Source organism: Gopherus evgoodei, chromosome 13, assembly GCF_007399415.2.
Source record: "Gopherus evgoodei ecotype Sinaloan lineage chromosome 13, rGopEvg1_v1.p, whole genome shotgun sequence".
NCBI lineage: Eukaryota > Metazoa > Chordata > Testudines > Testudinidae > Gopherus > Gopherus evgoodei.
The window spans coordinates 12186972-12212547 of record NC_044334.1 but is presented as its reverse complement, the minus strand read 5'-3'; the positions used below and the strand labels follow the sequence as shown (position 1 = coordinate 12212547).

The following is a 25576-nucleotide window of genomic DNA, read 5'->3' as shown; positions in this document are numbered from 1 at the left end:
ACAGATACTTTTAAAAATTTTGTTTTTAATTCGACTGTGTGAAGTTATAGAATGCAAGGTTAAGAATAGATCATTAATAGGTTTAGTTTTTATTATGTGGTGAAAGCAGCAAAGAATCCTGTGGCACCTTATAGACTAACAGATGTTTTGGAGCATGAGCTTTCGTAGGTGAATACCCACTTCGTCAGACATGCAACTGACAAAGTGGGTATTCACCCACGAAAGCTCATACTCCAAAACGTCTGTTAGTCTATAAGGTGCCACAGGATTCTTTGCTGCTTTTACAGATCAAGACTAACACGGCTACCCCTCTGATACTTGAACTATTATGTGGGTAAAACTCTTTTAAAGAGAACTACCTTTTTGGGGGTAGGAAACAGGAAAACAATACTAATTGTGATTTATTAAAATGTTTACGTTAAACTTTTACTATATGTTGCATTCTTAACACCTTACAGCATGAATTCTTATATTCTTCCTAGCTATTGAACAAAGTTTTGATCAAGATGGGAATGCTAATCGAACATCAGTTGAAATCAGGATACAAAAAACACAGGTATGATCATCAAGTACGCATGGGGAAATCTGAGGATTTTAACAAAATCAATTAAGCTCCAGAAGATGCACAATATTGTAGGGTGGGGAAAGGAAAGGGTTGGACTTTGCTGGAGCCTACATTCTATTTTATACTTTTTGGGGGGAGGGGAAGGGAAAGGGCAAGTGCATTTTATTGTAAAATAATGTACTATATACTTTTACTCCTCAAAACTAGCACTCAATATTGTCCTGGAAGCTTGTGGAGGTCATGACAGAATACAATAAGACCCAGACCCAGTTTCGAGAACGCAGCAAAGGACGGATACAGCGACAGTTAGAAATAAGTAAGTGACCTGAATTTTCTTCCGATATAGGTGGCTAAATTAACTTTTTTAATGGTCTTTGTTTTTTTTATTGACATCTTTTTGTTGGTTTGGTTTATACAGAATTGAAATAATACCCCCAGTCTTCTAGTATTATTTTCCTCTGTCCAGTTCTTTCTTTGTACCACCAGACAAGGTTTTTTTTCAATAAAATGGCAGTGTAGTCCTGCATACTTCTCTGCAGCTGTTCCTTTGGAACTTAACTCTTTAGATGATGAACACAAATAAGCTTCACTTGTTTGTTTTATGTTACACATAATATAAATAGCTGGTTAAATTGTAACTGTCTAATAGCTTCCGATATGGAAGAACTGATCATTCTGCAGGTTAAGGTTAGTTTAAACATTGATTTTGTTCTCAGTAGATTCTTCTAGACTTCATCATTCTTTTACTAAAGTTACCGTCATGGTAACATACAGTCAAACATACAGTCAAATCTGACTGAACATACAGTCAAATCAGTGGCAAAGATCCCATTGACTTCAATGAGCCAGAATTTCACTCACTGTAGTATTGCCAGATTATTACCCAGAAAGATTGTCGACCTGTGCTGTTGAATGTTCTTATACCTCTCCTGCTTCTTAGAATTGTAGCCTGTATTGTACAGCTATACCGAAAGAAGGACAGGAGACACTTGGTATGGTTTTAATCAGGCCACAACTTTATTATTAGATGTCGCGGACAACTGGGCAGATAAGTGTACATGCAGGAAACTTCATGTTCATTCAATAGCTACCTGGCGGGCTTGTGCCAGCCCTGCTTTTTTTTTCCATCCAGGTCCACAAGCCAACCCATTCCTGGGACTTTACTATTCCCTCCACTCTCAGATGAGGATTAAGGTGGCCTACAAGAAAGTGGGGTTGGCTCCTTGCCATACCAGTCATAGGAGCCCTGATTTTCTCCCCCCCCTCCCCAATTCCATTCCTTTAACCAACACCTCCTTTTTAAGTCCTTTACCAAGCCATTTATCCGGTCACTGTATACCTTCCCTCTGTAGTACTAGCTGTGGACATCCACCCCCACTTACATGATGAGTTGTGACATAATAGCCTAACACCCTTCCTTCCTCACCATAACAAAGCCCTTCCTGAACCTGCTGTGGGGAAGGTGGGGAAAACCCCTACTCCACCTAGGCCAATCTGGTGGTGAGGAAAAAATTCCTTCCCAGCCCCCCTAGAAAGGAGTGGCTAGTGTGATGCCCACAGGAGGTCCTTCCAAACCTGGTATTTTGCCACCTCAGTGGGAGGAAGGGTGAGTGGTGCTCCGCCTGGTCTGGGGAAAAGAGGCTTCCTCTGCCAAGCTTGCCCCTTTTGAATTCCCCAGCCTTTTTAGTCCCTGGGTATGTCAGTTTTGCAAAACTGACTCACTCCCCCTTTTGCCGTAGCTTCTAAGCCTTGCTCCCCTTCCCTCCCTGGCCCATAAAACACTATTCCTTCTCCCCTGGCAAGCCAGACACTCCCCACTGAAAGGTGGTTATTTGTATAAAATAGAAGATACTAGATATCCTGTTGCGGTGGAAGGGGCTAAAACTTGGTTTGACTTCTCTTGAATTTTTTCACTATTTAACAATTAGTGTAATTCATAAAACCATCCATGAATATCTCTGGAGGAAGTGAAATATCACTATTTTGGTAACACCATTTCACTATTAACTTTCCTTTCCTCACTAGTTAGGTACATCTCTCATAATCTAAGGCAGGGATTTTCAAAGAAGCCTAAGAAAGTCAGATTACTGAAAGTCAGTGGGTTGTGGACATCCCCTTAAGCTTCTTTAAAAATTCCAGCATTAAATGATTCACCCACACAGTGTGTGGCTATGTTGGTAGGGATGCTGCCCAAGTCATTGTATATTTGATCTAAAAGAGCATGAATTGGATAAAACAATCTTCACTGTGTTGTATCCAAACTTATAAATTGAAATGACAGGTTCATGGGAAGTGTAAATCACATCTGAGGTTTGGTTTTGTTCTGGTTTGTTCAACTTCGTTTATTATTGCCTGGCTACAATATCAGTTGCTGTAAGTGCTTTAAACAGAATGATTAAACTTGTGGGGGATCACTTCTTTCTGATACCTTCACCTAAATTAATGGAAGAGCAAAGTTTTCCACATTAGAAAGTTGTGAAATTTGTTTCTAGCTGTTTTTTTTCTCTGCATTCTTAACTAGAATCATGTCAAGTTTTATAACAAAAATCAAGAACTTATTCTTCAAAGAAATTACTGAATAAACTTTTTGAGCAGGAATTAACACACACTCTGATATTTTTGGACAACCTCTTAATACAGAGGTTCTTGCGGACTTCCTGCCCATCCATTCATGATTTTATAGACAATCGCCTCTCTAGTTTTTGATTGTTACCTTCCTTATGGCAATTGCTTATATGAAAAAGTAATATTAGGAAATTAAGTCACTGGCTTTCTGGAACGCTGCTGGAGTGTAGCTGAACAGTCCTTACAGAGAGGAGCTTAGTAGAGGAGAAGCCAAGCCTTGAAGCATAGCTTGGGCAGGATTTTGTGGAGGTCCTTTTATGACTAAAGCCAAATCCAATAATGGGGTCAGGAAGTTTTGATGCACCACAACTTGTGTGGACTCTGGGGTAGGGCGGAAGAAGCCGGCACCATATAACCGGCCAGCTATTAGCACACCACCAAAGTTTGACAGGCCAGTCTGTAAATCTCTGTATCCAGAATTGGATCTTTGTGCTATATGAAATTCCTGTTACTTTCAATCTGGTAATATATAGATCTAAAAACCAAGAGTCTCTTTTGTCTGTCAAGTGCTATTTAGAACTTGAATTTCACTCTTTCATGATCTGTTCTTATTACCGCTAAGAGCATTTATTACACTTCAACCTGCCTCTAACACCGAATCATCATAAATGACTACCTCATCCTGCACTGAACCTGTAAAACATCTCCAGATACTATACAGAAATTGAAAATGATTGTCATTTGGTTTTGCTGCAGTATCCTAAATCATTTAAATATTTTTCTTGTGAGTTTAACAGGCTGCCACCAATGCATTACTTCATTGTAACTTGTTGCTCTCTACTCAGTGTTTCATACTTGTATTCTTTTAAGTAAAATATTTGTTTTTTAGTGATGAATGAAGAAATAATTCAAGGATGAACCAGCCAACAAATGACAATCATTTGTGGCCAAAATGTGATATGACTGGTATAGTAATAGAAATGAAAACGATTGATGGTCTTTAAACTAAATAAATATCCCTTACATTTTTCCCTGCTTTTATTTGTATGTTAACTTTTAACATTTAAGATTTCTGGGAAACTTTGTACTTGTATAACCAGAAGAGAGAAATATACTCAAATGATGCCAAATTAAAACTAGGTCTTGCTTGAGCACTAGCTAAGCAAGGTCTTCTGGGGGTCCTGTGTCCCGTGCAAGTTCTGCATTTCACAGGATGGTCCTGTATCCCTCTCAGGAATGGTATGCAGTGGGGGAAAGAAAAGATGAACTTCTCAACCCAGTCTTCCTTGCACCAGTGAAACCAGAGAGTGAGGAAACAATTTACTACTAGAAATCCTACCCCAAACCTTTTCTGGCAGTGGTGCTGCTAAAGGGGGAAACTCAGGCCTTTGTTTTTGGGGGTGTTTTTCCTTGCCAATCTATTTCCGTCAGCTTGGGGTCCTCCGTGTTATGATGCCAACACTGATTAGGAGGTGTTGCAAAGAGCAGTGGGTCTAGAGGAACAAGACAGAAAGTTGTATGTAGAATTAGAAATATGTGCAGGAAACAATATAAATAAACACAAGTTAATACATCTGAGTGGAAGGTCTGCAACCCAACTATTCAGTGGGAGGAGCTATGTGGAAAGCAGTAAAACCAAAGAGATCTAAAGTGAATCTAGGACAGCAAATCTGATAAGCTCTTTACCATGTTAAGGGAAAGAGAGGGAAGATTTCATGGTGCAGTGGAGAATTAAAACTCTTTGCTGCTGCTCCTTTTGTCGTTGTAGTAACAGAGTCCTTTTGTAACTGAGTTGCTGCTTTCCATTGGCTTCTCCTGCCAAGATAGTGGTACTTGATTAATTTTTTTGGCAGTTTACCATCCTCTTCACTCACCCACAAGCAAAAAATCCTAAAATATCACGAGTTATGGCTACTTTAAATAAAAGTTATTTAAATTATTGTTTCTGACTAAAGTTAAGTCTTCTGTGCACTAAAGACTTAAAAGAAGTCCTTGGATTTAGGATTTGGGGCATCCTATCCCCAGTTGGTGGGGCTTGGGCAGCTCAGGGTTGGGTCCCCCCTCTTGGGGTCATGTAGTAATTTTTGTTCTCAGAAAGGGCAGCAGTGCAATGAAGTTTGAGAACCCATGTGCTAATGTGAACTGAATCCTGTATTAAAATAATTTTAATCTCATCTTTGTAATACTGTTTCATTATTTTCAAACTAAGGATCTAAATTTTTCTTTATGTACGTAGTTTCCGTAGATACTCACGTGAATTAATATCTTCAATATAATATAGGAGTTTTACAAACATGAATGTTAAATAGTTTTATTTTATATTAAAGTAATTTTTTCTATTGTGCTTACCAAAAACATGAAAAATGAATTTCATGATTTTATTTTTTCATTATATTTAACCTCTTATCATGTGTCTGCAAAAAACATTTGATTCTTACTATACTGCTTACCATCAGAAACAGCTTGAGGAATAACAGTTTGATTCCACAAGGACAAATTTCTTAGAAAACTCTTTTAAAAACCTCATGTTTCTTAGCTCCCAGTCTCCACCTTATAGAGACACCATGATAGGGGAATGCATTATTATGAAAAAATAGCTTTCTTAAAAATGGTATTGTTTTGACCATGCAACAATCTAGAATCATTACCTTCAGGAGATGAGTTTTTTCCCTTGTTTTCTGTCCTGTTACCACAGCTGCAGGTGTTCTCATGCTACAATATCTCTCATACATGTGCTTAATGGCTGTGAGACCCCCCACTGGCATGAGGTTTGGATGCTAATTGTTATTAAAAACCTGTTATTTGTTGTGGAGTGGAGTTCTGAGTACAAGGTTGTGAGTCATCAGCTCCTGAATCCTTATCCTGCATTTAGCACATTCTTCCTAAGATTGTAATATAACTTCATTGCTACCACTTCCCCATAAACACAATGAATACTTGGGTTTGAGAGAGTCAACTAGTTAATGTTTAGTTAAAAAATATTAAGTTGTTTTTGTGTTGTATGTAATTATTGTTCATGGTGAATTCTCAGGCTTCTAGGTGTAGCAAAATATGTTGAATAGATAAAGTACTGTTGCTTTATAACCTTAAAATATGCTTTCTTCCTAGCTGGAAAAAACACCACCGATGAAGAACTGGAAGAAATGTTGAAAGTGGTAATCCTTCTATTTTTCACCTTGTGATGTATGTATTCACAGCCCACTTTATGGCTATCACATATTCTGTTTCTTCATTCAGGAATATGTTAATCACATACTTATTAGTTATTTTCTATTTTCCTCCTTCAAAGATTATATCAGACTCCCAAATTACTAGACAAGCTCTGAATGAAATTGAGTCACGACACAAAGATATTATGAAACTGGAATCCAGTATACGGGCGCTACATGACATGTTTATGGACATGGCTATGTTTGTTGAGGCTCAGGTAACAGAACCAATTCAAAAATCGTCTTAGTAATGAAGTGCTTTGCATGTTTTGTAGTTTTCTTGTCTAAATAATACAGGGCATTGACAGATACTCAAATATCTAGCAATCTTGATAACTGCAACCTTTTTAGGTACCATTTTTGTTTAAACACTAATCATAACTCTGTAAAAGTAAAGGCAAACTATTGAAGATTACACATCAATGATGTTTTTTTTTAAAAAGGCCAGAAGGCATCATCTAGTCTGAGCTCCATGTCTGATCACATCTGCTAGGGATATGAATAACTGCCATTGCGATCCATAAGATATACAAAAATGTGTCAAATGCTAAAGGATGAGATTTTTGCTGTATATATTTAAGTAGAAGTGTAAAACTATTTTTAGTGCTATAGTGGAATTTCCTGATCAGGGCTAGATAATGTGGTGGGTGAATACATTGACCTGAATTCAAATCTAGATTTAGATCATAGAGTAAATTTGGCCTAACTAGGCCAAAACAGGCAGTTAATATATTGAAAACCAACAGAATTTGTTAGCTGATTGCAGAGGACTAAAGTGGTGGTGGGTTAAATGTTGAGTGAGAAGTGTATTGGCAGTGATATAGAAAGAAAATTGGCATGCTGCATACCCATACTTTGTTCCCATTAACAAATGGAAATTATAAGTAAGTCCATAAGTGGGAGGGTGATAGTCAGTGTCCCCACCTCTCAATTTCATAAATGTTATCTTATAAGGAGATGGAAGTAAAGATCATTTAGGGTTAAAACAATTAACTCTATTTGCAGTATATATAAAATATGAAAAAATGTATTCAGTTGAACTGTATAAACTCTGTTCTTGGGATTCACAGACTTTTTTTTTTTTTTAATACAGTGAAATTAAACTGTGTTAGATCCACTGTGAAAGAATTCAGTGGGTAGTATTGTGAATAGCCTATATTTAGCATATCCCTTTTTGGAGGATTTCACATTCTATACGTCTGATATGTTACCTTGATACAAAATGAATAAGTGTGAAAATTACTGGCATGTTGTAAACTTGTACAAAAATGAACAAGTTATTTGTGCATCATTTTTAATGCTTTGCTGTTCACTGCTGCTGATTATTTCTTCTGATGGACAGAAACACAGGTGACAGATCTACTGTAATATTTTCCAGATCTTGCATTTCATTCCCAAAGTTCTCATCATAACTGAGCTAAAATTCATTATATACTGGCATTTTAAGTAGTTATTTTGGAGGAATCCACCTCCTTAAAACCTATGACTAATTTTGGTTGAATATTTTGTAGGTACCCTTGCCGTTTCCATGTGCTTCATCAGATGCTGCTGAACTCTTTAGTATGCCAGTTGTAGATGAGCTATTAAAGCATACCTTTCACTTAGGAATATGCTTTAAATTATCAGTATTTGTCCCTACCTGCCCTTACCAATATATATTTTTTTTAGGTTAAATATTTTTCCCAAGAGACCTTACTTCCCATTCCTTTTTTCCATCACATGTGGATGCAAAAATAAAAACTTCAGCCATTAATACATAATTCTTTTCCATGTTTAAAATCATTTTGATATATTGTTTACTTAGGTTCTTTATGCAGGGCTCCAGAAAATTCTAGTAGTGGTGTAAAATTTTTTTCTTAATTTTATTTCAAGGGTGAAATGATCAACAGCATAGAAAAGAATGTGATGAATGCATCAGATTATATAGAACATGCTAAAGAGAAGACAAAAGAGGCACTTAAATATCAAAGTAAAGCACGAAGGGTAAGGGTTTTTTTTTTTTTGGATTTTCAATAACTCAATTAATATGGCATAACATAAAGGTAGTTTTACAGCATGTGAAATTAACTACAGTAAACTTGATGGTCTTTGAGTGCTTGCATAGGTCCATTCTGCTATGGGTGTGCGTGTGTCCCATGCACCAGTGCTGGAGAGTTTTCCCTAGCAATACCCAGGGGCGGCCCCAACCATTCCCAACCTCCTTGTGCATCGAAGAAAGAGGTATAAAGGATGGAGCCACCTCTCCCTGAGTTCTTTCTTGCCATCCATGTCAGTGGTCAGAGCGTTTGTGTTCTATGGCAAGTTTACAGCTCTGTGTTGCCAATCCGTGTGAAGTATTGGTGAGTGTGGCTGTTCTAACTGGGAGGCAATCTGTTTGCCAGTAATGTGACAGCGGGTTTGAGAGGACACGGTTCTTGAGTCCTTTGCTTCTGAGGACTGCCTTGTCTCTCTATCAGTTCTTCAGGCCTCCTTGGACATGGCAGATTCTGTAGGGAAGCTATGGTGACGTTGCTCCTGGGTTGCAGTCCTCTGGGATCCCTGTGGAGGTGCAATAGACAAATTGAGGACCGTCCATTCAAGAATGCCTTTTTCCTACCTAAAACAAAGTATTGCACTCGCAGAAGGACTTGGGTGGTTTGAGGTCCTTGGGTCTCTACAGTTTGTCTGCAAAGCATACAAAATTACAATCTTCAGTTCCAGCGTAGACAGAGCAGTATTATCCCTTCCATCAGGCTGACTTCTCTAAGGGGAAGGCAGAGAAGGTCACAGAGGAGAAGGTTGTTGCCCTCTATTTCCCTGGTCTCTTCATCTAGGTCTCTTCATCCCCAGGCCTTAAGGCATTGGTTTGACTCTTATGTCAAGGACAGCATACTACCAGACCTGGGCCAAAACTGATCCTTCTCCTCCCACAATCCGTAGCCCCGGACAGAATATCCCATTTTCTACATGCTTGGCAGTCAGTCCATCACCTCAGACAAGTGTGTGCACGCGAAGCATGATGGAATCAGGATTAGACTCTGCATTTTCTTTCTGTCCACACCATCTCGCCCTCCAGTCCCTCTTCAGGGACGCCCTCTCATGAGTCTGTACTGAGGCAAGAAGTGCAGACTCTGTGTTCTTTGGGAGCCATAGAAGAGGTTCCCCTACAATATTTTCTAATACCTATCGTTAGAGAATGTCTGAGACCCATTCGGAACCTGAACTAATATATCAAGAACATGAAGTTCTGCATGGCATTTCCTAGATCCAGGAGAGAGAGTATGCTGCCCTCGATTTACAAGATGCCTACTTCCATGTGATGGATCCATCCTGGCCACAAGAAGTCCTGAGGTTTGTGGCAGAGGATGATCATTACCAGTTTCACCAAGCTGCCATTCGGTCTATCATTGGCACAGAGGATCTTTATCCAAGTGCATGACAATGGTGGCAGCCTGCCTCCACTAGAGAGACATCCATGTTTATGCTTACCCGGAAGATTGGTTATTTCGGGGTTGCTCTGGACACCAGGTGCAGACTATCGTCAGTCAAACTCTTTTCAATACTCTGGGTCTGAAACTGAGTGAAGAAATGTCCGTGGTATTGCCTCTGCAAAGAATAGAGTTCAGAGGAGTGATCCTGGACTCTACTTCTGCCAGGGCATTTCTTCTTTTCCAGATTTCAGACTCTACAAGACTCTACAAGTCCCCCTCAAGAATCATCCACAGACCACTGAGAGAAATCGTTTAAGGCTCTAAGGTTACATGACCAAATGTACGTATATTATTCCTAATGCCAGGCTGCATCTCTGAGCATTGTGAGCATGGGTCTGATCAGTCTATCACCCTCACAGTTATCTAGACAAGCTAGTATGCATTCTGGACATGATAGCATCATCTCTTAGCTGGTGGATGAGCCAAAACAACATGAGACTCCCTTGCACTGCTTGACTTTGGTAATGAACTTCAGTCATGGGATGAGAAGCACATCTGGGTGATCTTCAGACTCGGGGTTTGTGGACTATACAGGTTACATATCCTCCTCAAGTTGCAAGCAATGTTTTATATGCACCAGCATTTCCTGCCTCACATTCAGGACAAGACTATCCAGGTGCTCACCACCACCACCACAGTAGCATTTTATGTGAACAAATGGGTGGTACTAGGTCAGACAGCCTGTGCCAAGAGGCAGTCAAGCTATGGAATTTCTGCATACAGAGCTCGGTCACTCTCAGGGCATGTTGCCTGATGGAGATTCGAAATAGCTTGGCAGGTTGTCTGAGCAGATCCTTCAACATAGACCATAAATGGTCTCTCAACCCAGCTGTTCTAGTTAGTGTTCTGCATAGGAGAGTTTCTGTTGGCCAATCAGTTTGCAACCTGACAAAGCAGAAAATGTTCCTGATTCTGCTTCAGAGCCAGAATCAATATCCAACACTTTTTGTTTTTCAGGGACAAGGGACCCTCTGTATGCATATGATAAGGTCATGGCAGAATGATCCTCATAGCTCCAGTCTGTCTGAGACAGCCATGGTATTCAGACCTACACAACCCATTCACCAATAATCCTTCCCATTAGCAATAACCAGAGACCTTGTCACACAGAACAATGGTTTGGTGTTCGATCAAATCCTAGTGCCACACCTCATGGCATGGTTCATCAATGAATGCACAAGATATTTATTGCTCAGTGGCTGTCCAGAATGTTCTCCTTAACATCAGGAAACCTTCCACATGAGCGGCTTACCTGAGTAAGTGGCAACAGTTCTCTATCTGGGTGGCCTCCCATAATGCCACCTACTCAGAAAATAATTCAATTGATTCTAGACTACCTCTCACTTCTCAAGGAGTCAGACCTAGCACTCACTCCATTAGGGTGCACATGCAGCCATCTCAGCATTTCATGCTCAAATTGATGGTAAGACTGTGTTTACTCCCTCTGTCACAACAGGTTCCTGAAAGGTTTAGATAATTTCTGCCTGTGGAGATGCAGCAGTATCTTGAGATTTGAATTTAGTGTTGTCTGCTCTTATGAACCCTTCTGTTGAACCTTTCACATCCTGCTTCTGCACCTTTCACTAGCAGTAGCTTTCTTAATGGCTATTATCTCCGCTAGGAGGATGAGGAACAGAATGCACTGGTCACTGATCAGTAATATACAGTTGTCTACAAAGAGAAAGTTCAGCTACGTTTCTCTCCAAAGTAGTGTGTGATTTCCACCTGATCAGTCTACTATACTTGCCAGTTTTCTTCCAAAGCTGCATACTCACCGGGGACAAATGAAGACCCACTCTCCTTTCCTAGTGCAATGAAGTCTACTATTGCACTGTTCCAATGTGAAGGAACTGAGGGAAGCACTGGGTAGTTCTTCCTTTTATACTTCCCACTTAGGAACAAGAGCAGCTTGGGCATGGGTGTGGCTGTCCCCAATAGTACATCTAAACCCTCAGCACCAGAGCATGGAGGACATACACCGCCCCCTTGCTGTAATGAGCATATGCAGCACATCTCGAAGAACAACATTTATGCAAAGGTAAATAACCTTTTTTGTTTTACTTGTATTTCTATACTGTAAGCATGAGAACATACAAGAAATAATGCTTAGCTTTTTTAGAGTTACTATGTATGGGTCAAATGAAATTGGATTGGAAAATTTTATATTCAAATTGTCCATGGTCTCTGCATCCTTAAAAGTGAAATCTTTTCTTTACCAAATTTCCTCTTCCCATCTATTATAAACTCCATTTGTTATTACAGGATATAGCTTACCAAATTTGTTCTGAATAGACTTAATGTGAATTGGGAATATTATTTCTGAAGGGCAGAAATTGTGGAGGGGAAATTCCACCATTCACATGCAGTAAGATTGATTTTTTTTCATTAAAGCAACTTGTTTCTGAATGCATAAAAACCGTACACCCAAAAGAAGTGTTTAAAATGTGTTACTGGTAAGTAACTTCTGTGGCACAAAGTTATTCGGGAGTGAAATATGTTTGTAAAGGCTTAGAACCTCTCTAACTGAATGACCTATCTGGACATGTGGTTGTAATAATATATTTAAAATTAATTTGATTTTTCTGCTAACATTGTAAATCTCCTTCAGCAAAGTGGAAATTCCATTCATACTATATTATTTTCAAGATTCAGTGACTATAGTTTATCATTGACATGCATTTCTATAAAAGTATGAATCATCATAATTTGATGGGCATCATATATGGTTCAAAGAAACAAAATTATGTGATATCATTGGAAAGGTTTATTTTTAAAAGCCGCATTTAATTCACTTGCATTGACACTGAAAATGCTTCAGCGTTTGAATGTGCTTCTTGCCTTCAACTCCCAAGATGAGTCATTATGAAGTCAATAATCTACTAAAACAATTGCTTTTTGACCTCTGAACACTAATGGTTTTGCAATCTAGCCATCTGCATTATATTAATATTATTTTAAAACTGCAATGTAATTTTCTGAGTTATGTAATACAGTGTGTGGGGTGGAGGTGGCAATGGAGACTACAGCAAGAATTCTCTTTGTTCTTGGCATGTTAAGTAACTTTAGAGCAGGCAAGTCATATGGAAAGACCTGACTGTAGAATTGTACTTAGATTATTTTATAGATAAATAATCTTTGGTTTCAAGAGCAAATCATACACAGCCTGTTTGAGGTGTATATATTCTCTGTCCCAGAACCCGCTACATAAACATATAATTTTTTTCTGTATTGGGAACTGTTAATATGTTTACAATGAGGTAGATATCAGATATGGGAGCCCAAATGTTTTCTTGTAAATTCTGGCAAAAAAGCTAATAAACTCTAGCCTCACTAGATTAGAGATCCTTTTAAGAAACCAAGTGGCAGTCAAAAATGATAGTCAGGACCATTTCAGACTTCAAAAATTAAGGTGGTCTAAAAAGATTGAATTTCTTTTCTAAAGATCGAGAATAAATCCAGATCCTGTTTAACACTGTGTTCTGAAATTAATCACTTTGCTTTCCTTTGACAGAAAAAGTGGATAATTGTCATTCTATCGCTGGTGTTGGTTGCCTTAATTGCTCTAATTGTTGGTCTGTCAGTTGGTATTTGATGATGCTTGGATAACTTCAGCATGCATATCTCTGCCAATGCGGCAGTAAGTAACTAATCAACTAATTTGCTTCATTGTTGTTGTTTAGCTTTGAGAACTCACTACACAAACAAGCTATCTTGTACAAACCCTTGACATACATACAGTGTAATACTAATGACCAGGCATGGAGGATGGACATGATGAAGTAGTGAATATTGTCAGTCTCTAGTTGCTGTAAGAAGCCGTAATGTATGTTCAAAAGTAGATCTCTTTTGAATTATGAAAACTGAGCTTTAATGGTAATTTTATGTAATTTTACATAGTTCAACCTCATTATATAAGAGGTTGACAGTGGGACATATCCTCAGCTGGTGTAAATTGTCACAAGCCTGTTAACTTTTACATGGAAAAATGGACACCAGCTGAGGATCTGCCCAAGGTGAGAAATCATTTTCACTTGGAGTTTAACTCTTATCACATAGTGTGTTTACAATTATAAAGAGCTTTCAAAACACACATATTACATATGCCACTCTGAAGCCAGAGTGTGTTTGCAACACAAGTGCATTAAGATTTCCCAGTTAAAAAACAGACTTTTTAAATCGTACGCTTTCTATCAGCCTCTTTTATGAGATGGCAAATTTAGAAGTGGGAATCTGCACAAGATACTAACTCTAACAATAACGCAAATTTGTGTTTTTGAGACTTCTCGGCCTTTTCTATATTAGTGGAACACGTTATTGTCATCTACATAGCAACATTTTCTTCAGTCACAACCTACACTGATGATCTGCAAGGATGAAAGGTCATGATTCAGAACTTGAAAGGGAAACTCTATTGTACTTATGATCTTAGATACTCTGTATACTAAAAGGATGATCATACTGGGTCAGAACAATAGTCCATCTAGTCGGGTATCCTGTTTTCAGAGAGTGACAATTGCCAGATGCTTCAGAGAGAATGAACAGAACAAGGCAATTGAGTGATCCATCCTCTGCTTTTGGCAGTTGGAGGTTGACACACCCATAGTTCGGGGCTGTGTCCCTGACCATCTTGGCTTATAGCCATTGATCAGCCTATCCTTCATGGATTTACCTATTCTTTTGTGAACCCAGTTACACTTTTGGCCTTCACAACAGCCAATGGCTACTTCTGTATCTTTAAAACCTGGAAATATTGACATAATTAGAAGCAGCATTCTCTTTCATACAGCTCATCAGGAAGAGTTATTTAAACTATCACTTTTTAACATGTGTTTTTGTTGTCACTAATACAATACCATCTCAGTTTGTAGTTTAGTAAATCCTGTCATTTGCATATTAAACCATAGAATCAGGAGCACTTAATCTTACATTAGCCTACGTGACACATTTAGTCTAACGAACCCATTTTGTTCCTGCAATAATTAATGATGAGCTATCAAATATGTAATAGTTGCTTATTGACTTTATTATTGCATTCTATTCAGCTCAGTATGTGTTGTTAAGAATGAACAACAAGTATCCAAGAAAAGGAGAAGATAAGCAGTTTTGCAAATCTCCCGTTACGACTGCAGACATAAACATGCTTTATCAACCCTCAGCTTCCATATGTAGCAAACAGTAATTTATCAACAGAAGTTGTTTATGGATTTAAATACGAGTATGCCATGAAATAAAACACATAGGTGTTAGGCAAATATTCAAAAGTTAAATTAAGACTGCTGTGGAAGAGAAATACTGGCAATAAGTATGTCATTGTATTGGGGTGCTTTTCAAAAAACTTCAATTATGTGTCAACATTTTCTATCCATATATACTATTTGCTATGGTTCTAGAATGTGCATGTACTACTTAAAATAGATTTAAAATCTGATATGATACGTTAATCTAGATTTTTGTCTTTTTTGCAGAAAATGACCTTCATAATTATTTGTGTAACTGTCTTGCTTGTGATCCTTGGAATTATCTTAGCAGCTACATTATCTTAGCAAGCACATTCCAAGAGCTTAAGAATCTTCAGGCTCCAAATCACATCTGCAGTGAAACCAAATATCCTAACTCTTTTTTTGGTAAAAGATGCCTTACACCATGTTACACATGATGTTCAATGCTGACTTATGATTAGTGATTTAAAGGTGAAAACACAATGGCACCGAATGTTTAATCAGATCTGTAAATCAAAGTGTATATGGGAAATCAATTGGATTTTCATCAGAAACCACATGGATCTGTCAGCATGAAGCCTGCTTTTAATAGTTTTGAACTAAAGTGATTTGGGAATTCCATTTTTTCACATTTCAGTGTTATAAACACAGAATTTAATTAGGGAATTGTGGAACTATTGAGTTTTGGCCATTTGGTATAATTTTTCCACTCCTAATGCAATTTTATTCAAGAATTTTAGTACCACATTTGTGTTCTCTTCTTGTTAACAGAATAATTGATTCTCTGAGCACTGTTTTTTAGGCGCTGTAGCCATAACTTTAAATAAAACATTTACTGGTTAGTCATCTTGCTCAATCCAGTTTTTATATGAAAAAAATTCTCTCCAACGAACGCTGCCTCATTTTATTTTAAAAATCAATTTGTGCTTAAAGATATTATACAATTGTTTTTAATTTGAGGGTGAAATCCCACTTCCATAAAGCTTATGAAGCAACCAAATAGCATTCTGTTAATAGTGACTATAAAATTTGAACTGTTTTTAAACCCCCTCCCCAGCCCGTAAAAATTGTTTAGAAGATTGCACTTAAGTCCATTTCTGCTTGTTGCATTGTTAGAATTCTTAGATTTTTTTGTGGGGGGAACACTAGTTATTGTGAAGTTTATTGTTCTATTTACTTTATCAGATTTATGGTGCTTAATTGCTTAAAATGTGTGCCTAATCTATATAATCAAGACCGTGGCAGCAATGTTTTCCTGGTATAAAAATGCAATAATGAAGTACAGATCAGGTATTTGAACAATTTGGGAAGATATTCCAAAATAAAATTTATTGTGCATATGAAACTAAAACAGACAGAGCATTTTAGCCTTACAACTTTGACCAGATTGGCATAAGCCACATTTCATCTTGTTTCTTTAAGTCTTGATTTTTCTCTTTATTTTCAAATGTTTGCCTGTGGTGGTGAGAAAAGATAGAAATGAAGCGGTTTCCTTAAGTGCATAATGTTTGGATTTGCTAATACACTGATTTGTTACAAAATTTACTTTTGTGAATTTATGTAACAAGTATGAAGAGTTTAGTAATGGCTATCATAACAGATAAATTGCTGCTTGTAAAGTTTTAAACATTTCAAACTTAACCAAAATAGTTGAATTTAATGTTACAGGTTTTTTGTTTTTGTATCATTTCTGTGTAAAATATTTATAATTTGTATTTTTGATTTCTCATTTGAGTATGTTTATGTAGATATATTTACACATAAAGTGAAATAGAAAAAGAAGAAAGAGGGCCTTCTTAGAACATGGCTTACATCTCTTCATTTTTCTGTTTTAAGATGGTTACAAATATTGTTTTGCTTTAGATAATGTTAAATGTTGCAACTTTTTAGTACTGCAGCTTACTGACTCATTACATATTAAAATGTTCTTGTTTAAAATGTCTGAGAAGCAAGTTATATATTAAAATGTAACTAATTGAAATGCTTCTTAATATTTAGCAAGATTTACAATGTATGCCATCTATTGAAGGATATTCCTGCTTGATGCTATCCAAATATACTGTGAAATTTTCTTCAGATTGTATTTTGCAAATGTGATCCATGGCAAAAGCAGATAGGAAAAATAGGCTTCTTTAGTTGCATTGTGTTTGGGATTGCTCAATGAGATCCTGATTCAGTAATTTTATCCTGAAAACACTTGTAAAAGATTATTCATGGACTCTTACAAATCAGCTATCAAGAAATTTATTGAAATTTTCATCTTAATTAATAAACAAATTTCTTTACCTTTCCTTAAGTTTGGACATAGGAGTGACTATGGAAGTCTTTATGCAAAATACTGACAGTTGGTTGACTTGAAATGGTCAGTTCTTAAGTAAAATGTATTTTTATTTAATAGCTGTTTTCTAGTATTTAGTAATAAAACTTATTTATAGAAATGTACAGATTATTCTATTTAAGAAAAATATCCGATAGTGCTGTTGATAGAAGTTGATTATCTACATCAACCAAAAAAGTGTGTAACTTTTTTGATGCTCATTTGCAAGAGATTCTCCATTCAGAATATAAATTGAAAGGGTCATTTTTACTACTTGATATTTGTTCATATACTTGCCTCACAATTTTGTTTTTTAAAAAAGAAAATACAAGTATATTTAAAATTCCTTGTAACTTCAGGAGCAAAGAACTGGTTTCTAGTTTATTTTTAAAAAAACGGGGTGGGGGGGAATAACTCTAATTTCCCATTCACTAATAAATTTATCTATGCAAGCATTTCACTTGTGACTACTTTTATGTTGGTGAGTTTATTGTAAGTGTTTACACATTCTACTGGAAATACTTCATTGTGGGTGCCATGATTATCAAAGCAATTGTAAAGTCCCAATAAACAGGTGTATAGGAATGAGCGAGAATAAGCCATAGCATCAAGCACTTGCTTTAAAAAATCCCTGTTAAGATCCTGAAGTAATACTGCACATACTTATACATATAAGTAACTTTAGAAGAGAAAGTAATCCCCTTAGCTTTCTAAAAAACCTGGAAAACAATTATTTTTATCAAACAAAATCTTGAAGTCAATCAAGCTACTCATTTTAGCAACAGTACTCCTGTGATTGCAGGTTCAGATGCTTGGTTTGTTTTTTCAAATTCCTTATAATGTTTACTGTAAACTGAAGTTAGAAATTCCTACAAACTTACAGGAAGGAGAGGGAGTTCCTGAAGCGCTCTGCAGTTTGGTATCAGCCTATTATACATGGAATCTTTCACCTCGACACTGCAGGTTTAATGTTAGATCATGTGTCTGCTTCTATTGCTTCAACCCAAATAAGAGACTTTGAAGTTCACTCTTGGTGTGGAATAGGAGGTTGTATAGCTGATTTTTGTCTGATTTTATCTACATTTTTAGAAAATAGTTTGTACATGCTTGGATAGGTGCGGTTCTGTAAACTAAATTTAGTAGTGATCAGAAGGTGATACCAAGGGCAGTTCAGTGACCTACATGAAATTGATTGTTCCTCGCATCCAGTTCTTAATGGGCAACTATCCGCAAACAGTAATTGGCATGCTTTTTGATCAGTCTGAGTCACATGGACTGGAGGGACATAAAGACAACAGTAGAGGCTTAATCCATATAGGTCCAAGTTGATGCAAATTGATGAGGAAGCTGAGGAAGTCTAGATTGCTACAGACTCTGTCTGTACCTTTCTTTTGGATAAGTGAATGTAAGTGCATTGGACGACTGATTATAATAGTAACACATAATGATCAAGTGGGCAGCTTAGCTGTCAGTTGGAAATTTTGGCTAAGCACTACAACATGCAAATTCTTCCTACTTTTTGTAGGGCTATAGTCTCTTAAATATGTACGCACAGCAGACAGGGCCTTCTGCTCTCAGATGAAAGACTCCTGTTCACTACATGGAATTTATTTATTTGTATTACTGTAGCACCTTGTATGCCCAGTCATGGGTCAGGGACTTGATGTAACTTAGGTGAATGACTTTCAACCTTACTGGGATCTGTAGCTTGGCTTCCAGATAGCCCTTGTCATTTCAGATCACTGAGGGTCAGATTCTGATGCACTTAATCTGATTGAACAATGTTTAGTCTGTGAAAACATCACATTGAATTCCATGGGATGTCCAGCAGACAAAGGTACTATTATATGCAACATGAATAAAGGTATTTCTCTCTGGCCATATCACCCTATCAGTTAGGGCTGTTAAACTAGCAGGTGTTGTGGGTTCCCTAGTTAGAAAAGCGCAAATTCTGTGACTTGAAATACTTCTCTTATGTGAGGTTCTTCAGAGGAACAGTTTCATTATGCTTACAAACAGGAACTCGGGCACAGAGATCAAGGTCAAAATATGCACTAATTTTGGTACCCTCTAATTTCGCCAGGGTGTTGAGAAGATTGATAAATATTTGAGTGCTATACAGCCCATAATGAAATTAATAAATTATCTTCAGAGTAGAATTTGAGTAGTGTACAGTAAATGAGGCCTGGGGCCATCCACTGCACCCAATGCTCATTAAGTGAACTCTAGCCATCCTGAATGAGGCATGGCCCTATGGGAAAAATTAGTATGTGAGCATGTAATTAAAGATTGTGTTCATAATAATGCATATGTACAAGCAGGTTGAATTAAGGTTGCAGAGACAACCTTAATTCTGGCTTTTCCTAGCTCTTGAGTGCTTGACTTTGCAACTTTTAATACTGTTGTTTTAATCTGTTTGATGTGTAATACAATTAATGGAGTTCAAGCATGATAAGAATTTATTACTGTGTGAATGCAGAAATGTACTGGCACCAGAACAGAATGCTGGTAGCTAAAGGTAGAGTATTTCTGCCCACTAGTGGTGACTTTCAAACCAGACATTAACAGTGTTATACATAGAAGTTTTCCTTAATGGTAGGAGAAATAAATTATTTTCCTTTAAAAAGAAAAGATAACTTTTTTTTCTTCCCTCAGCCAAAAGGGCTAAATATCTGCTTAACCAGGTCTCATTTTATGCCAGCAACTGAACACTGTCAAAGAAGCCGCTGTATGCACTGTACTTTTGAGCTCAGATGTGCATCCTCTCCTTTAGTCTGCACTTCAAAGGGGATGCTGCCTTTATTGGCACTCTGCGGTTCTGATGGGCACTAAAATACACTTTTCCATGAAATCACTCTCAAGATGAAAATACAAGATTAATAGCACAATCTTGTCTACCTTAAAGCTATTTCTCCTTGGTGTCAAAAATAGTATATGAAAGTAGTGGTTTTCAACTTAGCGTTCAGTTAATCTAAACTGTTCCCCCACTGAAAAGGGTTGAGTGATGGGCAGAATTGTCAGAGCTGGGGAGTAATGTTAGGTTTTCTTCAAAGGTCTGTGCTACCAAACATGATACTCAAAATTGTCTATTGTTCATACAGGCATTCCTGTGATGCTCCTCATTGCAGTGCATCTGTGGAAGAGTACAAGAAATTAAAACAAATGGACTAGAGAAAATACTTGAACTATGTTCTTTTAAAAATCAACATTAATAGTCTGTCTTTTGCTTCACTTAGTGCTGTATATTACAAAATTTGAACAGCCAGGTCTTTAGGCATTAATGTTAAGTTCCAGTTAGCAACTTTATTTTTCCCTATTAGCTTTTTTGCTCTGTGAGAAGAAAGAATGCATAGCCACTTTCATATTCAGGATCTCTAAATGCACAATCCTGCAACCACACACTTGAGGAACTTTACTTGAGGTGTATAGTTCCAAGGAAGTCAGTAGAATACTCTATCAGGTTATTCAGATAAGTATGTATTTCTAAGTGTAACGTTGTACTTGAATTTGAATATTGGTTGTTGCCGCATCTGTACTGACAAATGCAGTAGTTATGTGCTCTACTTCTTTCATGTGGCAAGAGAGGTGACTAGCAACATTCAAATAACCAAGTCCAGATTAGTGAGTCAGTTGTGGCTTTGGGAGTGGCTTGATGTAAGCCTGAAATGCCACTCACAAATGACTGAATCTGGCACTGATTTACAATATGGTCCCGAATTTGCAACTGGCATCCAGTCACATTCATTGGCTTACACTTCTGGAAGACGAAAGAGACGACAGCACCTGCCATGCAATGTTCTAGAATGGTTCATTGCAGACTGTTATTTTCAGACTATGTTGAAGCTTGGAAGATCTTTTTTGTGGGTCTGCAATCAGATATTTGGGACATTACCATTATCCTAGAATTCTTTACAGCGTGCCTCAGGGTTGAATGAGAATACTTTAACAGCTTTAGCCCAATCCCAAAAAGGCTTGTGAGATTCCGATATGCTTGAATCTGGATAATTTGTAAGAGAACGTTAACTAGAACACAAGTCTTATGCCATAGTTTTTATTTGGAAAATACTTAGGTACCTGTACCAGTGTATTGTGCTCCAGTAGAAACACATTTGGGGTGAGACTTGAAACTTCCTCCTGGATGGATACCAGCAACTATTACGTGTTTCATCTAAAGGCAACAGCTTTTCCAAAGAAGCATCCCTTTAGTGCTGCACTGCAGTGTTTTCAGGGACGTAAACACAACAAAATAAAGGGGAAATCCAGACAGTGGTGACAGTAGATTGGCTGAATAGGCATGTGGGGAGGAAGCAGATTTGTTTCCCACTTGAAAGAGGCCAGACTTTGTTCCTCATATTTCTAAAGGCAGATAAAAGGACAAACTCTTTAGAGATGTTCTGCAAAGAATTAAATGCACTCAGCTGAGTCAAAGAATAGCTACTTTAGAAAAATCTAAAGGGAAATATTTCTATTTAATGCAGTTTCTGATTCTCTAAGTGGGAAATTTAAGCCTGGCAATCCATTTCTTGATTAGTTTGTTATACCATTTAACTTGGGGGCAGGGATAGCTCAGTGGTTTGAGCGTTGGCCTGCTAAACCCAGGGTTATGAGTTCAATCTTTGAGGGGGCCACTTAGGGATCTGGGGCAAAATCAGTACTTGGTCCTGCCTAGTGAATGCAGGGGGCTGGACTCAGTGACCTTTCAGGGTCCCTTCTAGTTCTAGGAGATAGGTGTATCTTCATATTCTTAAACTGCCATCATTGATATTGTTCCTTTGACAAACAGGCACAAAATGGGAATTGAAGCACATGTACTTTGGAAGTTCTTCAAACTACAGTTAACTACTATCATATGTACTCTGATGTGTTCTTGTGACTCATATGTCTTTCTAAAAATAATCATGGCACTCTTCCTCATACGCAGGTCAGTGGGTCAGTCTTTGCACCTGTGAAGCAACTCAAACTTTTTGTCATGTACAGTGATTGGCTCTTCAATTACATAGTGCCAGTCACAGACTATTTTGGTTAACACTATCAAACATGCAGTATCTGAATCTACAACCAGCAAACTCTTTACAAACAGCAATCTGGGATGAAGACCAGATAATCTGAGGAATATACAATAGAATCTCAAGTGTTCAAGAATAAAAGTGCTTCTTGGATAGATTTGTTTTTTCCAAAAGAAAAAAGAATGGAAATAGTAAGTATTGTCAAAACTATTGAGATGGGTATTTACTATATTCAGTTTGTTTCATACTGCCTTTAGATGCTGTGTTCAGATTAATTTAATTCACTGAGAACAAGGGGAATTATATCTAATAATGAAGTGTCTGTTGAATGGGTAAAAGTTATTGAAATACATTTAGCTATTTGTAATTGGCAGACTTTTTTCATTGTAGGTTAGGAACAAAACCTTTAATCACTTACACACATTTGTATAGTTGATATTTTTCTTTACAATTTTAGTCATAAGATGGACAAGGAAATGTTTAATAGTCACCACCTGGGAGCTACTGTCACTTGAGAAAAACAAATCTAAACACAGAACTGCCCGATGTCAAACCAGTACAGGCAGTGCAATGTAGTTAATGAATTAGAATATCCATCAGCCTGAATATTGACTCAACAGATACATGACCCTGTGTAACTGCACAGTTGCAATCCTTTTATGCAATCTAACAATAAATGTGCAGTCAGTTTAAACGGACATTGGCAAAGTTACTCCAGCTATATATTTGTGTGGTATTGCCATAGACTGTATACCAACTGGTGGCTTTTTGTAGTTTTAAGGGAAACTACAGAAGTTCTCACTATGGATTTGGCACACAGTTATAAAATCAATTTCCAGTTAAAGTAAAGGAGAGAGTTTTCTTTTGAACTTGTTTGGAATATGATGCAACAGTGTTTGCAAGTCTATAGGTTTCTATTATGGGAATCAAGTCCTGGAGTAGTACACTGAGAGTAGGTAGCTGGACCTAGAAGAACTGATGCACATAAAAAATTATGTCCATTTATGTCTCTGATTTGTTTGTTTATTTTTTTATTTTGTTCTGAATTGCTTAACATCAATGCATGGATTAAAAGCTTCAGTGATGAAATTTATGTAATCCATTGAGGGAATGGTGGTGTAACCTGAAACATGTCTTGAATTTCTCTAACTCTCAAAAGTAAGCCTAAAGCTGATTAGTTCAAAGGCCTTATTCTGATTTCTCTCTCTCTCAGGTTTTACACTAATCACTTAATATTATATTGATGAATATTGCATCAATAGAGTTACACTAGCATGATATCAGAATGTCCATTGAATTCAGTAATGTGACACATCTAAAACCTCTGAGAATCAGAACCTGTTCCCTTGCCTGATCATAGACCAGATTTTGTTACCTAAAAGTTTAAGGTGGTTATTCTGATGGGCAAATTTCAGGCTAGAAATTTAAACTGCCCTGAAAAATGAACCTGCCAATAGCTTTTAAAAATTGGATTTTGATATTTTTAACAAGATGGAGAAGTATAATTCTGGAGACAAACAAGTCCTATTTTTTAAGCTCTAGCTCACTATCTCTGGACTAGATTGTGATATCCTTACTCATTCTGAATAATACCTTACCCCATGAAGTCAAAGGGGCTTGTGAAGTAAGATACTACACTGTCTGAAAAATGGTATTTCAACTCTGGAAGTCAATGGCCCCATTCTGTTTCATTTGTAATTCTAGCCAAGTTAGCTCTGGCCTCCATTACCCTAGTATCTGAACACCTCACAATCTTTAGTGTATTCTGAAACGAATGTGCTATTATCCCTATTCTACAGGTGAATAACTGAGGCACAAAGGGACTAAGTGACGTGGGCAAGATCACATAGGAAAACTGTGGAAGAGCGGTGAACTAAGCCTAGTTCTCTCAAGGCTCAACCTATTGTTCTAAGCCATGAATCATCCTTCCCCCTCAGTTCCTAATTAGAAGAAAAACCTTTTTTTTTTTTTTTTGCTTAAGTTTGACCTGCAAGAAGGAAGCAATGTAATTTTATAAGGGATAATCTTAGTGAAGTAATAAATATTTATACTGCATCTTAACAGGTATCGCCAAAGAACTTGTAAGAATTCCTATTTTGCCAGCTCAGCTACTGATAGAACTTTGTCATGTAACAGTGTTTCTTAAAATGTTTTGAAAAGTAAGTAGTTATATGTTGCTGGTTATTTCAGCTGGAGGAAGGAAACATGTAATACCTCTATAAACCCAAGGGCCTAATTCTGTCAACAGCTAGAACCTTGCAACTTATTGAATAATAATTACTGGGAACTGGGGGTCTAAATTCTTAGGCAGTTTTTGAAAAATCTCAAGCTTTATCTTCAAAGTGCCTCACTTTATAAACACTAATCACCACAACACCATTGTGATTAAAACATCATCCATGTTTTACAAAGGGTAGAGCTGAGGTAAAGAGACTTAGTGAGGGCAACAGAGGGAATTCATGTCAATGCCTGGGCTAGCTGGCAGGTGTTCTCACGATTAAATCACTGGACCTTACATCTCTTCCCAGCCATCACTCAGTTACACGAGTGTAACTGGGGCCTGGTCTACCCCTAAAATGTAAGTTGACCTAGCTATGTCACTTAGGGCTGTGAAAAATTTCACATCCTGTATGACTTAGGTAGAACTATGCCCACTGTAGATGCAGCTAGGTCAGTGGAACAATTCTTCCATCAACCTAGCTACTGCCTCTTCAGGGGGAGGATTTACTACAGCAATGGAGAAACCCCTTCTGTCATTGTAATGTCTACACCATAGCTTCAGCTGTGCTGCTGTAGTCCTTGTAGTGTAGACATGTCCTTAGGGCTGAATTAGTTCCCTGTTGAAAGTTACAAAGGATTGTTATGGATAACCACCTGGAAAAAATGATATGCTGTATCTCTTCAGTGCCTGTCCAAGCTATGGCAAAAGTTGAGTGCAACTGACTGTATAGATGCCTAGTCCTGAGGCAGAAAGTATTTTTTTTCCTTACAGTAGTTCCAATCCTCCCTTAATTACACATTCAGAAGTGTCACAGCCCTTCCCTCTGCCACTACTCCCGTTCATTTGGTGATTGGCAAAAATGTTATTTCACTCTATAATTCTTCAGAACAGTTTTATGTGATTGCTTTACTCACTTAAATCAGCATTTTACAGTGTACAGCTTTTTTATCAGGGTGTTGCAATATTACTTTTTAGACATCTATCTCTGAGAATTTGTGCAGAAT

At 37.4% G+C, this 25576-nt stretch overlaps 2 protein-coding genes across 7 annotated transcripts in view; both read left to right on the top strand.

Annotated features, from left to right (window-relative positions):
* The window catches only part of STX2 (syntaxin 2), a 46268-nt gene extending 30401 nt beyond the window's left edge, over positions 1 to 15867 (top strand). The window contains 7 exon segments of the mRNA XM_030583162.1: positions 483 to 556; positions 773 to 881; positions 6239 to 6274; positions 6277 to 6308; positions 6420 to 6557; positions 8212 to 8322; positions 15275 to 15867. Coding sequence (XP_030439022.1) covers positions 483 to 556; positions 773 to 881; positions 6239 to 6274; positions 6277 to 6308; positions 6420 to 6557; positions 8212 to 8322; positions 15275 to 15352 — 578 coding nt within the window. The 3' untranslated portion in view covers positions 15353 to 15867.
* A 6516-nt stretch (positions 15868 to 22383) lies between these two features.
* RIMBP2 (RIMS binding protein 2) overlaps positions 22384 to 25576 on the top strand; it is a 352577-nt gene continuing 349384 nt past the window's right edge. For all 6 annotated transcript variants that reach the window (XM_030582927.1, XM_030582926.1, XM_030582925.1 and 3 more), the window contains exon 1: positions 22384 to 22542. In XM_030582927.1, coding sequence (XP_030438787.1) covers positions 22534 to 22542 — 9 coding nt within the window. In that variant the 5' untranslated portion in view covers positions 22384 to 22533. The remainder of the gene's footprint in view (positions 22543 to 25576) is intronic.